At 38.9% G+C, this 15773-nt stretch overlaps 1 protein-coding gene across 11 annotated transcripts in view; it reads right to left on the bottom strand.

Moving 5' to 3' along the window:
- Window positions 1-15773, bottom strand: part of Ascc3 (activating signal cointegrator 1 complex subunit 3) — a 282945-nt gene that overhangs the window by 216071 nt on the left and 51101 nt on the right. For all 11 annotated transcript variants that reach the window (XR_010060704.1, XM_063279181.1, XM_063279180.1 and 8 more), the window contains one exon: window positions 350-470. Coding sequence is in view for 10 of the 11 variants with exons in the window: in XM_063279181.1 (XP_063135251.1) it covers window positions 350-470 (121 nt within the window). In the remaining variant the exon portion in view is untranslated. The remainder of the gene's footprint in view (window positions 1-349; window positions 471-15773) is intronic.

The raw sequence follows: 15773 nt of genomic DNA, 5'->3' as shown, positions 1-15773 counted from the left end.
CTGTGCACATGGTGTACAATTGTGCCACATATTTGTTTCATGAACTTGTCTCAATTTTATATAAAATGCCATCTGTAATACTACAAGTCAAACAGCATTAAAAGCACAATTACACTTATAATATTTTAACCAGTAAATCTTTTAAAACATGTTACTTACTCTTGAATTTTATTGAGCTATACAAAAAGATGATTATATTTATTCCTCAATTCTCCAGCTTCCCCCCATAGCCTCCTAAACATGCCTGCCTCCAACTTCATGTTTTTCAGATAACTCATTAAGTCCACTTAGGACTGCCCCTATGTCCACAGATTCTTCTTTTAAATTATAGTTTCTATCAGACTCTTACCTTGAAGAACTTGGAACTTATGATCACTTGAGGAATTAAGAAATCGATCTACGATTGTAATTCTGTTCTGGAGTAGCTTCTCAATCAAATCAAGTCCTCCAGGTCCCAGCAATTCAAAAAGCTTTAAAAGAAAACAACAAAATAAACTTTTCCATATTAATACCCCATGTAGCAAAAAAAGAAAAAAAAAACAAAAAAACAAACAAAAGAAGCCAAGCTAATCACATGTAATAAATAAGATTTAAGATAAGAATCAACTTGTAAAAGAAATTGTCAACTATCTTCATAGCAGCCTTATTCATAATAGCCAGAAACTGGAAACAACCCTCATGTCTCTCAACTGAAGAATGGATTCAGAAAATGTGGTAAATCTACACAACGGAGTGCTACTCATCCATTAAAAACAAGAACATCATGAATTTTACAGGCAAATTTCACTAGAAAACATTATCCAGAGTGAGGTAACCCAAAACCACTAGGACATGCATGGTATGTACTCAGAGAAGTGGAAACTAGCCATAAACTATAGGCTGCTGAATAAATCCTGCTATGATCCACAGAACCAAGGAAGCTAAATAATAAGCAGGGCACAGGGAGGATGTTTATTCTCAGAAGGGGAAACAAAATAGATATTTGAGATCAATGGAAGGAGGGAAATGGGTAGAAGAGTGGATAGGGAAAAGAGAAGGGAAGATCTATGTAGACAAAGCAGGGGACAGAAAAGGGAGATTGGCTTGGGGGTTGGGGGGATCTCTAGGAGGTGCCGGAGAACTGGATGGGGAGAGGCCCTAGAGGGTGTATGGGAGTGACTGCAGCTGAGATTTGTAGCAGTGGGGATCTGGACACTGAAGTAGCCACTTCCTTTAGCCAGGCAGGAAGGGTAAGGACAGCAACTCACCCACAAAGCCTTTGATTGAAAATGTGTCCTGCCTAAAATATGTGCAGAGACTGAGGGAATGGCCAACCAATGACTACCCCAAATTGAGAACCATCCCATGGGTAAGAATGGACACTATTAGTGATATTCCATTATTCTTGTAGATAGGAATCTAGCATAACTGTCCTCTGAGAGGCTCCACCAAGCAGCCAACGGAAAGAAATGTAGGGACTCACACTCAGATGTAGATGGATCTAGAGGAATCTTACCAAAGAGTTGGAAGAAAGACTGGGGGATTTGAAGAGTACAGGGACTCTCCAACAAGACCAACAGAGTCAACTAACTTGGACCCTGGGGGCTCCCAGAGACTGAATCACCAACCAAAGAAGCAAGCATGGGCTGGACCTACGTCCCTGCACAGATGTAGCACATGAGCAGCTTGGTCTTCATGCAGGAACCCCCAAACTGGAGAAAGGGCTGTCCCTGATTCTGCCTGCCCGTCTGCCTGCCTGTCCACCTGTAGATCCCACATTCCCACACTGAGGCTCTGTCTGGCCTCAATGGGAGATGTGCCCAGTCCCTCAGAGACTTGATGGGATGCGGAGAGGAAGAACTGATACCCAGAGGGGGACTTCTCCTCCTTCTCAAAAGAGAAGGGGGGAGGGGGGTGGTGTGGGCTTTCATGAAGGGATACCAGGAGGAGGTCAAGAGGTTAGGGTTAGGACAAATAAACACATTTAATTTTTAAAAAGAGAAAATTCTCTACAATGGTAAGGAACATCCAGTACTTTTATAAAGGCAACTTGTGGTTATACAATTAAAGATCATTTACACAATGGAATAACTTTCCGATACAGGAGTTTTCAAAAATTAAGGTGATTTTAGTCATGGAACAAGAACAAAGTTTAGGATTCAGAGACTTACAATTAGGATTCTAAACCTTTTCATCTGGAGAGGACCAGACTTCCTCTAATATGAGCTGAGAGGATATATATATATATATATATATATATATATATATATATATAGAGAGAGAGAGAGAGAGAGAGAGTATTATTTTCACACTGTTCACTCTTAAATTCACATGTAAGGAAGTTAAATTAACCAAATTTTGTTATTATAGAATCCATACACAAAGTTCTAAGTATAAAAAAACTCCTGGTGAGTATATGATTTATTAAAAATAATATTCTTTTGTTCTTTAATGAAGTTATATAATAAAATAAAAATAAAACAAAATAAAATAAGAAGAATGATCCTATCTTATCAACTCTAAAAGTGTCAGCAGGATAAAAACAGTTATATGTCAAAACTATAATAAGCACTAAGCCTGTAAAATCTAGCCTAATAATCTTTTTATACTTAAGTACTAATATTATTTGATTTTATAAAACCTAAACTGAGGAAGCTTACATAAGTTGTCCTAGGTTACACAGAGAGTAGAAAAGCTAAGTTTGAAGTAATGCCTATGTGAATCTGAACACAAGCATAAAATTTTACAGAAAGGCATTACAACAGACAACGAATAGAGATACACAAACCAACTAGCAGGATTTAGGGGTGTGGGCCTAAATAACATTAACTCAGAAGTGACTACAGGTTTCATTCAGGTCAGTCTGGGTTACACAGCAAGATAGCCTTGTGTAAAAAAGGTCAGGAATTTTTGGTGTTGATAATGACATACTGAGGTTTAGTCCCTTCAAATGCTAGGACTTTTAAAACGTTATGAGCTCTCTAGATAACTGAAAAATGGTTAACATACAAAAACAAGAATAAGAAATATAACTAAATCCATATAATAACTCTTAAGTTACAAAAAGAAACACAGGTTAAACTAAAGACAGGCAAATGATCAGGAAAAATTAACACAGGATCCATATTTTAGCAATGTTACACTAAGCAGCTAATAAGAACCATCCTAAACCAGTACCCAAAGAGTACACACGGACTGACCCATGGCCCCAGCTTTATTGAGCACCAGTGGGAGTAGAAGCCGTTGGTCCTGCCAAGGCTGGATTCCCCAGTGTAGGAGAATGTCAGGGTGGGGAGGCGAGAAGGGGGTGGGTGGTTGGGGAGGGAAACACCCTTATAGAAGAAAGGGAGGGGGATAAGACAGGGGGCTTATGGACGGGAAACTGGGAAAGGGAATAACATTTGAAATGTATATAAAAAATATCCAATAAACAAACAAACAACACCTTTTCCCAAAAAAAGCATCCTATAAAATCTTCAGTATTTATTAGCCACTGCAATATTTCTCTTCAGATTTATAAACTAATAGCAACCATCATAAACATCTAAGAAAACAACGTGCAGTAAAAACAAATACGCACTCAAGTAGAAAATAGTATAGTTTTATTGGAAACGTACCAAGGAAATAAAAGATCACTTTCAGAAATCATATATAAGAAGCATTTAGTATATACTAATATTAAGCATTTATCTTAGTAAAACCTATTCACAAATTCCGTAAAGACTGTTATTATGATCAAAACCAGCATGCTAAGAAGGGATTAGAATGCTTTATTTTGTAAGATTATAATGTTTTCAGTAACACTATTAATATGCTTTTAAAAAACTATTGAAAGCCTAAATTTCCTAATGTCCTCTCACCAGAAAACAGTTTCTAAGACATCACATCTTACACCAAAGGTTTTCTTTCCAAATCCACTGGCCTTTCATCTGAGTACTAACTGTAAAACTGTCCATAGTTTTTGAGATTCTCTCTCATATCAACTCTGCCTCTTTTTTCTCAGCTTTTCTTACTTCCAATTTCAAGAGTTCCTCTATGCATTGGTGTAAGTCATTTATTCCCTCCTTCCCCCAATGACAGTGTTTATGCAAATGTCCGGTACAAGGTCATGTAGGCAACATGCACATTAACAGATCTCACATTACTCAGTACCATATCTTAGGAAGGAAAGGAGTTTGCTTTGCCTTCAAGTTATGGCAGCACTATTTCTTCCAATGTGAGTAGCACATCACGGAAGAATTCTGTAGGACAAGACCACTGTCACAATAATCCTGTATGTGAGTTAACTGATACAGTCAGGAGACATGGATCCGGTTCCCACATTCTCCTTCAAGGGAACTCTTAATTCCTCAAGACTTCCCACAGTCTTACACCACAACACCATTACTCTGGTGACCCAAGCTTTACCACTTGAACTTCTGGGGGCACAATCCATACTCAAACCACAGTACTCTGTTCCTCAGAGTGCATTCACTGTCAAACATGGAATCAAACACCCAGAAGTTATTCCACAACAAACTGATTACAGTGTTTGCAACAGTAACTACCACATAAGTGATCAGCATTGGTAACAAATATCTTCACCAGGTCATATTACAAGCTTCAAAACTCAATCCATCCCTAAGAGAAGAAATCCAATATGTTCAGTAAACACAATGAAATCAATAAAACAATATGAAAAATTCTCAAATATGGACTAATTAACCAAAAGATGATCCAAATTCAGGAAAATACACACACTTTAGGATGCCAATACAAGAGACAGGTGGGAGTGGATATGATCAAGTATACAAGCATGAAAAAACTTATAGCCATATGTTTCCTTTAAAAAGCATTCAGATCAACTTCATTTTCAATCTTAAGGTACCAGAGAAAGGAAAATCAGACATGCAAAGAAAATAGTAGTTCCTGAGCACAAATAAATGAACTACAGGACAGAAAAACAACAGAGAGAATCAAGGAAATTCAAAGACTTTAAAACTTTAGCTGGATTAACAAAGGGAGGAAAAGACTAGAATGAATTATGCAATACGAAGATACAACACCAAAAAAACTAAATTGAGACCTTACAGAGAATATGTATAGACTTCTAGTCAGGGAAAGGGTGATTGGATGACCAAAACCAGGCCACAGAATGACAAGGTCCAGCATTTGTTGACAGCCAACAAATTTATGGAGAAATTAAATTCTACTGATGGCCTCTACTGAATCTTAACACTATGCACAAATTAAGAACATGTGAAAACATTTCTAAGCTGATTTTTCTCAAAGCCAATACTAGTGACACCCAAACCAAACAAGGAAACTACAGCTCAATGACTTTGGAATATGGAAACAAAGAGTATCCATGAAGTGCTAGCATAGTAAACCCAGTAACATATTCAAATGTCTTAACTTAGACCACATAAATAGACAGACAGAAAGTCAGAGGATGGACATCGTGAGAAAGTGAAATCAATGCAACCAATACAAAGCAGACACAACGAGGGAAACTAGACAATATGAATGAGTACCTTATCAATAAATTAAAACACAATTAGTTTAACAAGTGAGAAAAAGACAATTTTATTTTTTCATAAGAAAAAAATAAGAATACTTAAAGGGAATTCTATTATCTTCATAAAGGGCAGCAATGAAAACTCACAGCTAACTACAGTATTGTTTCATAAAAGATCAAATGTTTAGCTATGAAGATCAGAAATAAGACAAAGTCTCAACTCACCACTTCTATTCAACACTGCGTGGAGGTTCTAGCCAGGGCATTTAGGCAAGAAAAAGATATATAGGGCATCTAGATAGAAAGAGAAGAAATAAAACTATTTATTCACAGATGACATAATCTTACATACAGAAAAAACTACTGGAACTAATATTTTCTTCAAGGATGCACAAGATGATATAAATATATAAAAACCAATTCTATGCTATACTAATAATGAATAATCTAAAAGGAAACTAAGAAAATAATCCCTTCCATAATGTCATCAAAAATTACTGAGGAATGTTTTTTAAAGGAAGATTAAGACATCTCTGCTGTAACTACAAAATACAACTGCAAGAAACTAAAATCCTAACTAAAAATCAGTATCTATGAGCCAGAATACAAAATATTGAGATCTTTAATACAACCCGTATTACTCTACAGATTCAGTGCAACCTCTCTCAGAATCCCTGATGATTTCTTTCCAAAAAGTAGCAAGCTAACTCTCAAACTCATACAGAATTGGGAGACACCCAGAATGGTAAGAAGCATCTTGTAAGGACGGAGGAAAGGATAGTTGAGGGTTCAGAGGCCCCCATCTCTACACTTACAACAAAGTAGTCAAAACCAAAACTTTGCCATACTGGCACACAAACAATGCTGAACAGAACTCAGAGTCCAGAAAAACAAACAGGAGAGAACAATAAAAATCCTTCATGTGTCTATAGAGAATTGATTTCTGGCTGCTGTCAAGGCAAGGGGAAGAAAGTCTTCCAATAAGCAACAATGGAATAACAACAGAAAAGAGAGAAAAGGACAAGAGAGGAAGGGAAAGAGAAAAGAAAGGACAAAGGAGAAGAAGACAAGACCACAAACAAAACCTAACTAATGTGAATCAACAGTCTAAGGGCCTTAAAAATCTAAACTATAAAACTCTTAAGAGAACACAGCAGTAAATCTTCATGAAAAAGATGCTTAAATACTAACTCAAAAATATAAGCAGCAAAAGGCAAAAGAAAAGATATAAGGCAAGTTCATGCTTCCAAGAATACACTCAAGAAAGTAAAAGTCAATGCACAGAACAAAAAAAAATTGCAAATACACCTGCAGCAATTATTGTATAAGAAATAAATTTTAGTTCAGGAATAGTAGAAGAAAGTAAAAACATAAAGCATTTAAGTTTCTCTATGAAATATACAACGCTGTATACCAAGCATGATGAGACCCAATATGATATAGTCTTGATGTAAGAGAAGAAAACTGCTATAATTGCATGGATCTGTGCATATATAAGAATTCGTGATTTGTACACTTTAAATATATGCAAAATTATACCAATAAACCTATAAAAGATGACCAGGAGCCATCTGCTTGAAATACCAGGAGTAATCTAAATATTGCTTAAGGTAGGTTGAAAGATATGATTGAAAAAAATTCCGTGTATGAGAAGTTTTCATACTATTCTTTGCATTTTTTGGGGATCACTGATTTTACCACATGTATACAGTGTGAACCAGCATAATATAGTTTCCCATTTTACTCATTCATGCCCTACACAATCTTCATGTCAACTTTTCTAAAAAATACATTACAGGTGAGTATTTTGTATTGTTCTTAGTCAGACACAAGTTTTGCCTCAAAGATCAAGGGGAGTTATTAAAGAACATTCTGCAGAAAGAGGGGTGGGATAAGGTAGGAAGGGATGAAGGAAAGGGATAACTACAATATATATTGACATCATTATCCTCCATGAAACACACAAGCGCGTGTGCGCGTGCACACGCACACACACACACACACAGACACTCACACACACACACACACACACACACACATAAACTGTAACAGGAAACAGGAATGGATGGATGATAGTATAGGCTACTCTTTAAATTTATCAAGTCTTAAAGATTCTGTGAATTTTTAAATGAGGTCATTTCTTCTCTAAGAAAATAATCCTGCCAGAGTTAACCTTGCAAAATCATATTCTTTTTTTTTTTTTTTTTAATTAACTTGAGTATTTCTTATATACATTTCAAGTGTTCTTCCCTTTCCCCGTTTCCGGGCAAACATCCCCCTCCCCCCTCCCCTTCCTTATGGGTGTTCCCCTCCCAACCCTCCCCCATTGCCGCCCTCCCCCCATAGTCTAGTTCACTGGGGGTTCAGTCTTAGCAGGACCCAGGGCTTCCCCTTCCACTGGTGCTCTTACTAGGATATTCATTGCTACCTATGGGGTCAGAGTCCAGGGTCAGTCCATGTATAGTCTTTAGGTAGTGGCTTAGTCCCTGGAAGCTCTGGTTGCTTGGCATTGTTGTACTTTTGGGGTCTCGAGCCCCTTCAAGCTCTTCCAGTTCTTTCTCTGATTCCTTCAACAGGGGACCTATTCTCAGTTCAGTGGTTTGCTGCTGGCATTCGCCTCTGTATTTGCTGTATTCTGGCTGTGTCTCTCAGGAGCGATCTACATCCGGCTCCTGTCAGTCTGCACTTCTTTGCTTCATCCATCTTGTCTAATTGGGTGGCTGTATATGTATGGGCCACATGTGGGGCAGGCTCTGAATAGGTGTTCCTTCAGTCTCTGTTTTAATCTTTGCCTCTCCCTTCCCTGCCAAGGGTATTCTTTTTCCTCATTTAAAGAAGGAGTGAAGCATTCACATTTTGATCATCCGTCTTGAGTTTCGTTTGTTCTAGGCATCTAGGGTAATTCAAGCATTTGGGCTAATAGCCACTTATCAATGAGTGCATACCATGTATGTCTTTCTGTGATTGGGTTAGCTCACTCAGGATGATGTTTTCCAGTTCCAACCATTTGCCTACGAATTTCATAAACTCGTTGTTTTTGATAGCTGAGTAATATTCCATTGTGTAGATGTACCACATTTTCTGTATCCATTCCTCTGTTGAAGGGCATCTGGGTTCTTTCCAGCTTCTGGCTATTATAAATAAGACTGCGATGAACATAGTAGAGCACGTGTCTCTTTTATATGTTGAGGCATCTTTTGGGTATATGCCCAAGAGAGGTATAGCTGGATCCTCAGGCAGTTCAATGTCCAATTTTCTGAGGAACCTCCAGACTGATTTCCAGAATGGTTTTACCAGTCTGCAATCCCACCAACAATGGAGGAGTGTTCCTCTTTCTCCACATCCTCGCCAGCATCTGCTGTCACCTGAGTTTTTGATCTTAGCCATTCTCACTGGTGTGAGGTGAAATCTCAGGGTTGTTTTGATTTGCATTTCCCTTATGACTAAAGATGTTGAACATTTCTTTAGGTGTTTCTCAGCCATTCGGCATTCCTCAGCTGTGAATTCTTTGTTTAGCTCTGAACCCCATTTTTTAATAGGGTTATTTGTTTCCCTGCGGTCTAACTTCTTGAGTTCTTTCTATATTTTGGATATAAGGCCTCTATCTGTTGTAGGATTGGTAAAGATCTTTTCCCAATTGTTGGTTGCCGTTTTGTCCTAACCACAGTGTCCTTTGCCTTACAGAAGCTTTGCAGTTTTGTGAGATCCCATTTGTCGATTCTTGATCTTAGAGCATAAGCTATTGGTGTTTTGTTCAGGAAATTTTTTCCAGTGCCTATGTGTTCCAGATGCTTCCCTAGATTTTCTTCTATTAGTTTGAGTGTGTCTGGTTTGATGTGGAGGTCCTTGATCCACTTGGACTTAAGCTTTGTACAGGGTGATAAGGATGGATCGATCTGCATTCTTCTACATGTTGCCCTCCAGTTGAACCAGCACCATTTGCTGAAAATGCTATCTTTTTTCCATTGGATGGTTTTGGCTCCTTTGTCAAAAATCAAGTGACCATAGGTGTGTGGGTTCATTTCTGGGTCTTCAATTCTATTCCATGGGTCTATCTGTCTGTCTCTGTACCAATACCATGCAGTTTTTATCACTATTGCTCTGTAATACTGCTTGAGTTCAGGGATAGTGATTCCCCCTGAAGTCCTTTTATTGTTGAGGATAGCTTTAGCTATCCGGGGTTTTTTGTTATTTCAGATGAATTTGCAAATTGTTCTGTCTAACTCTTTGAAGAATTGGATTGGTATTTTGATGGGGATTGCATTGAATCTGTAGATTGCTTTTGGTAAAATGGCCATTTTTACTATATTAATCCTGCCAATCCATGAGCATGGGAGATCTTTCCATCTTCTGAGGTCTTCTTCAATTTCTTTCCTCAGTGTCTTGAAGTTCTTATTGTACAGTTCTTTTACTTGCTTGGTTAAAGTCACACCGAGGTACTTTATATTATTTGGGTCTATTATGAAGGGTGTCGTTTCCCTAATTTCTTTCTCGGCTTGTTTCTCTTTTGTATAGAGGAAGGCAACTGATTTATTTGAGTTAATTTTATACCCAGCCACTTTGCTGAAGTTGTTTATCAGCTTTAGTAGTTCTCTGGTGGAACTTTTGGGATCACTTAAATAAACTATCATATCATCTGCAAATAGTGATATTTTGACTTCTTCTTTTCCGATCTGTATCCCCTTGACTTCCTTTTGTTGTCTGATTGCTCTGGCTAGAACTTCAAGAACTATATTGAATAAGTAGGGAGAGAGTGGGCAGCCTTTTCTAGTCCCTGATTTTAGTGGGATTGCTTCAAGTTTCTCTCCATTTAGTTTAATGTTAGCAACTGGTTTGCTGTATATGGCTTTTACTATGTTTAGGTATGGGCCTTGAATTCCTATTGTTTCCAGGACTTTTATCATGAAGGGGTGTTGAATTTTGTCAAATGCTTTCTCAGCATCTAATGAAATGATCATGTGGTTTTGTTCTTTCAGTTTGTTTATATAATGGATCACTTTGATGGTTTTCTGTATATTAAACCATCCCTGCATGCCTGGGATGAAGCCTACTTGATCATGGTGGATGATTGTTTTGATGTGCTCTTGAATTCGGTTTGCCAGAATTTTATTGAGTATTTTTGCGTCGATATTCATAAGGGAAATTGGTCTGAAGTTCTCTTTCTTTGTTGTGTCTTTGTGTGGTTTCGGTATAAGTGTAATTGTGGCTTCGTAGAAGGAATTCGGTAGTGCTCCATCTGTTTCAATTTTGTGGAATAGTTTGGATAATATTGGTATGAGGTCTTCTATGAAGGTTTGATAGAATTCTGCACTAAACCCGTCTGGACCTGGGCTCTTTTTGGTTGGGAGACCTTTAATGACTGCTTCTATTTCCTTAGGAGTTATGGGGTTGTTTAACTGGTTTATCTGTTCCTGATTTAACTTCGATACCTGGTATCTGTCTAGGAAATTGTCCATTTCCTGAAGATTTTCAAGTTTTGTTGAATATAGGTTTTTATAGTAAGATCTGATGATTTTTTGAATTTCCTCTGAATCTGTTGTTATGTCTCTCTTTTCATTTCTGATTTTGTTAATTTGGACGCACTCTCTGTGTCCTCTCGTTAGTCTGGCTAAGGGTTTATCTATCTTGTTGATTTTCTCAAAGAACCAACTTTTGGTTCTGTTGATTCTTTCTATGGTCCTTTTTGTTTCTACTTGGTTGATTTCAGCTCTGAGTTTGATTATTTCCTGCCTTCAACTCCTCCTGGGTGTATTTGCTTCTTTTTGTTCTAGAGCTTTTAGGTGTGCTGTCAAGCTGCTGACATATGCTCTTTCCTGTTTCTTTCTGCAGGCACTCAGCGCTATGAGTTTTCCTCTTAGCACAGCTTTCACTGTGTCCCATAAGTTTGGGTATGTTGTATCTTCATTTTCATTAAATTCTAAAAAGTTTTTAATTTCTTTCTTTATTTCTTCCTTGACCAGGTTATCATTGAGTAGAGCATTGTTCAATTTCCACGTATATGTGGGCATTCTTCCCTTATTGTTACTGAAGACCAGTTTTAGGCCGTGGTGGTCCGATAGCACGCATGGGATTATTTCTATCTTTCTGTACCTGTTGAGGCCCGTTTTTTGACCAATTATATGGTCAATTTTGGAGAAAGTACCATGAGGAGCTGAGAAGAAGGTATATCCTTTTGCTTTAGGATAGAATGTTCTATAAATATCCGTTAAGTCCATTTGGCTCATGACTTCTCTTAGTCTGTCGACATCACTGTTTAATTTCTGTTTCCATGATCTGTCCATTGATGAGAGTGGGGTGTTGAAATCTCCCACTATTATTGTGTGAGGTGCAATGTGTGTTTTGAGCTTTAGTAAGGTTTCTTTTACGTATGTAGGTGCCCTTGTATTTGGGGCATAGATATTTAGGATTGAGACTTCATCTTCGTGGATTTTTCCTTTGATGAATATGAAGTGTCCTTCCTTATCTTTTTTGATGACTTTTAGTTGGAAATTGATTTTATTTGATATTAGAATGGCTACTCCAGCTTGCTTCTTCTGACCATTTGCTTGGAAAGTTGTTTTCCAGCCTTTCACTCTGAGGTAGTGTCTGTCTTTGTCTCTGAGGTGTGTTTCCTGTAGGCAGCAGAATGCAGGGTCCTCGTTGCGTATCCAGTTTGTTAATCTATGTCTTTTTATTGGGGAGTTGAGGCCATTGATATTAAGAGATATTAAGGAATAGTGATTATTGCTTCCCTTTATATTCATATTTGGATGTGAGGTTATGTTTGTGTGCTTTCATTCTCTTTGTTTTGTTGCCAAGACGATTAGTTTCTTGCTTCTTCTAGGGTATAGCTTGCCTCCTTATGTTGGGCTTTACCATTTATTATCCTTTGTAGTGCTGGATTTGTGGAAAGATATTATGTAAATTTGGTTTTGTCATGGAATATCTTGGTTTCTCCATCAATGTTAATTGAGAGTTTTGCTGGGTACAGTAACCTGGGCTGGCAGTTGTGTTCTCTTAGGGTCTGTATGACATCAGTCCAGGATCTTCTGGCCTTCATAGTTTCTGGCGAGAAGTCTGGTGTGATTCTGATAGGTCTTCCTTTATATGTTACTTGACCTTTTTCCTTTACTGCTTTTAATATTCTTTCTTTATTTTGTGCGTTTGATGTTTTGACAATTATGTGACGGGAGGTGTTTCTTTTCTGGTCCAATCTATTTGGAGTTCTGTAGGCTTCTTGTATGTCTATGGGTATCTCTTTTTTTAGGTTAGGGAAGTTTTCTTCTATGATTTTGTTGAAGATATTTACTGGTCCTTTGAGCTGGGAGTCTTCACTCTCTTCTATACCTATTATCCTTAGGTTTGATCTTCTCATTGAGTCCTGGATTTCCTGTATGTTTTGGACCAGTAGCTTTTTCCGCTTTACATTATCTTTGACAGTTGAGTCAATGATTTCTATGGAATCTTCTGCTCCTGAGATTCTCTCTTCCATCTCTTGTATTCTGTTGGTGAAGCTCGTATCTACAGCTCCTTGTCTCTTCTTTTGGTTTTCTATATCCAGGGTTGTTTCCATGTGTTCTTTCTTGATTGCTTCTATTTCCATTTTTAATTCCTGCAACTGTTTGATTGTGTTTTCCTGGAATTCTTTCAGGGATTTTTGTGTCTCCTCTCTATGGGCTTCTACTTTTTACTTATGTTTTCCTGGAATTCTTTCAGGGATTTTTGTGTCTCCTCTCTATGGGCTTCTACTTGTTTATTTATATTTTCCTGGAATTCTTTCAGGGATTTTTGAGATTCTTTCAGGCATTTTTGCGATTCCTCTCTGTAGGCTTCTACTTGTTCTCTAAGGGAGTTCTTCACGTCTTTCTTGAAGTCCTCCAGCATCATGATCAAAAATGATTTTGAAACTAGATCTTGCTTTTCTGGTGTGTTTGGATATTCCATGTTTGTTTTGATGGGAGAATTGGGCTCCGATGGTGCCATGTAGTCTTGGTTTCTGTTGCTTGGGTTCCTGAGCTTGCCTCTCGCCATCAGATTATCTCTAGTGTTACTTTGTCCTGCTATTTCTGACAGTGGCTAGACTGTCCTTTAAGCCTGTGTGTCAGGAGTGCTGTAGACCTGTTTTCCTCTCTTTCAGTCAGTTATGGGGACAGAGTGTTCTGCTTTCGGGCGTGTAGTTTTTCCTCTCTACAGGTCTTCAGCTGTTCCTGTGGGCCTGTGTCTTGAGTTCACCAGGCAGCTTTCTTGCAGCAGAAAAATTGGTCTTACCTGTGGTCCCGAGGCTCAAGTTCGCTCGTGGGGTGCTGCCCACGGGCTCTCTGCAGCGGCAGCAACCAGGAAGACTTGTGCTGCCGTTTCCGGGAGCTTCAGTGCACCAGGGTTCCAGATGGTGTTTGGCTTTTTCCTCTGGCGTCCGAGATGTGTGTGCAGAGAGCAGTCTCTTCTGGTTTCCCAGGCTTGTCTGCCTCTCTGAAGGTTCAGCTCTCCCTCCCACGGGATTTGGGTGCAGAGAACTGTTTATCCGGTCTGTTTCCTTCAGGTTCTGGTGGTGTCTCAGGCACAGGGGTCCTGCCGCTCCTGGGCCCTCCCCCACGGGAGCCCAGAGGCCTTATACAGTTTCCTCTTGGGCCAGGGATGTGGGCAGGGGTGAGCAGTGTTGGTGTTCTCTTCCGCTCTGCAGCCTCAGGAGTGCCCACCTGACCAGGCGGTTGGGTCTCTCTCTCACAGGGTCTGGGGGCAGAGAGCTGCTGCGGGCCGGGATGCAAAATCATATTCTTAACCACTCAGCTTAATCCAAACTGTGTTCCTTGTTCACAAATGGCAAATTCTAGTAAATATTTTTGGACAAAATACAACTTTAGAAAACCACTAGCTTCCAATCCCACCAGCAATGGAGGAGTGTTCCTCTTTCTCCACACTCTTGTCAACATGTACTGTCACCTGAGGTTTTGATCTTAGCCATTCTGACTGGTGTAGAGTGGAGTATGAGTTCTTTTGATTTGCATTTCCCTGATGACTATGGATGTTGAACATTTAAGTGCTTCTCGGCCATTTGACATTCCTTTGTTGTGAGTTCTTTGTTTAGTTCTGTACCCCATTTTTGGATTGGGTTGTTTGGGTTTTTTTGGAGGTTAGCTTCTTGAGTTCTTTATATATTTTGGATAATAGCCCTCTATCAGATGTGGGGTTAGTGAAGTTTTTTTCCAATCTGTAGGTTGCTGATTTGTCTTATTGACTATGTCCTTTGCTGTTTAGAAAGAAGCTTTCCAGTTTCATGAGGTCCCATTTATCAATTCTTGATCTTAGATCCTGAGCCATAGTAGTTCTGTTTAGGAAACCTCCCCTCCTGGGCCAATGAGTTCAAGGCTAGAAGACCAGCAGCCTCAACTAACCTGGACTCCCGAGATCTCTCAGTGAGCCACTAACCAGGCAGCATACAGCAGCTGTGATGTGAGGCTCCCAACACATATACAGCAGAGGACTGCCTGGTCTGGCCCCAGTCAAAGAAAACACGCCTAACCCTCTAGAGACTTGAAGATCCAGGGAGTGGGGAGGTCTGATGGGGTGCGGGAGGCATCTTCTTGGACTTACGGAGCAGGGCAGAGGAATGGAATGAGGAAATGTGCATACCTAGAAGCTAATTTCTAATGAAAGAACGTGGAATAATGGCAAAGACAGTCACTTCTTAATAACACTCTTAAGATCCCATGTTTGACAAAACAAGCAAATAAAAAACTATTCAGTTGTGAATACATGGTTTATGTAACTTCCAGACAAAGGATTTTAGCAGAGTTCTGGGATAAGTGACATCAGATTTAACAACAATCCAAAATTATTTTTCCTGTAACATTTGCCACATCTATCCTCTCCAGAAACAGGTAGCCTTCCTCGCTCAAGGTCTGCACTACAAACTAACTTGGCACTGGTAGTGACTATTTGCAAGGGTACAGCTGTCTGGACCACTGTTCACTGTTCTAATACAAATAACTAGGGCCATAAAAATAAAAAGGAAAGAGAGAGGCTAGCTATGTGTACATCTATCAAAGACATTTTTACAACACAGAAGAATGCAGCTACCAGTCAAAGCGTGAACTTGCAGGATTAGAAGACATAATAGATACAGAGAATATTCTTCCCTTGGTAGTTTGCTTTGCTTTGTTTGAAACAGCGAGTCTTTCTAGAAATCAATCTGGCTTCCAACTTGCAAACTTTACACTTAGGATTCCCAACTGCTGCAAATACAAATATGTGCTACTATTCCCAGTGCCAGTAAATACTATTCATATTCAATATTATCTATTTATTATTGGGGAGCAAA

The sequence above is a fragment of the Rattus norvegicus genome, chromosome 20 (genome assembly GCF_036323735.1).
Source record: "Rattus norvegicus strain BN/NHsdMcwi chromosome 20, GRCr8, whole genome shotgun sequence".
NCBI classification, from domain to species: domain Eukaryota; kingdom Metazoa; phylum Chordata; class Mammalia; order Rodentia; family Muridae; genus Rattus; species Rattus norvegicus.
This window is presented reverse-complemented; position numbering and strand designations above follow the sequence as displayed.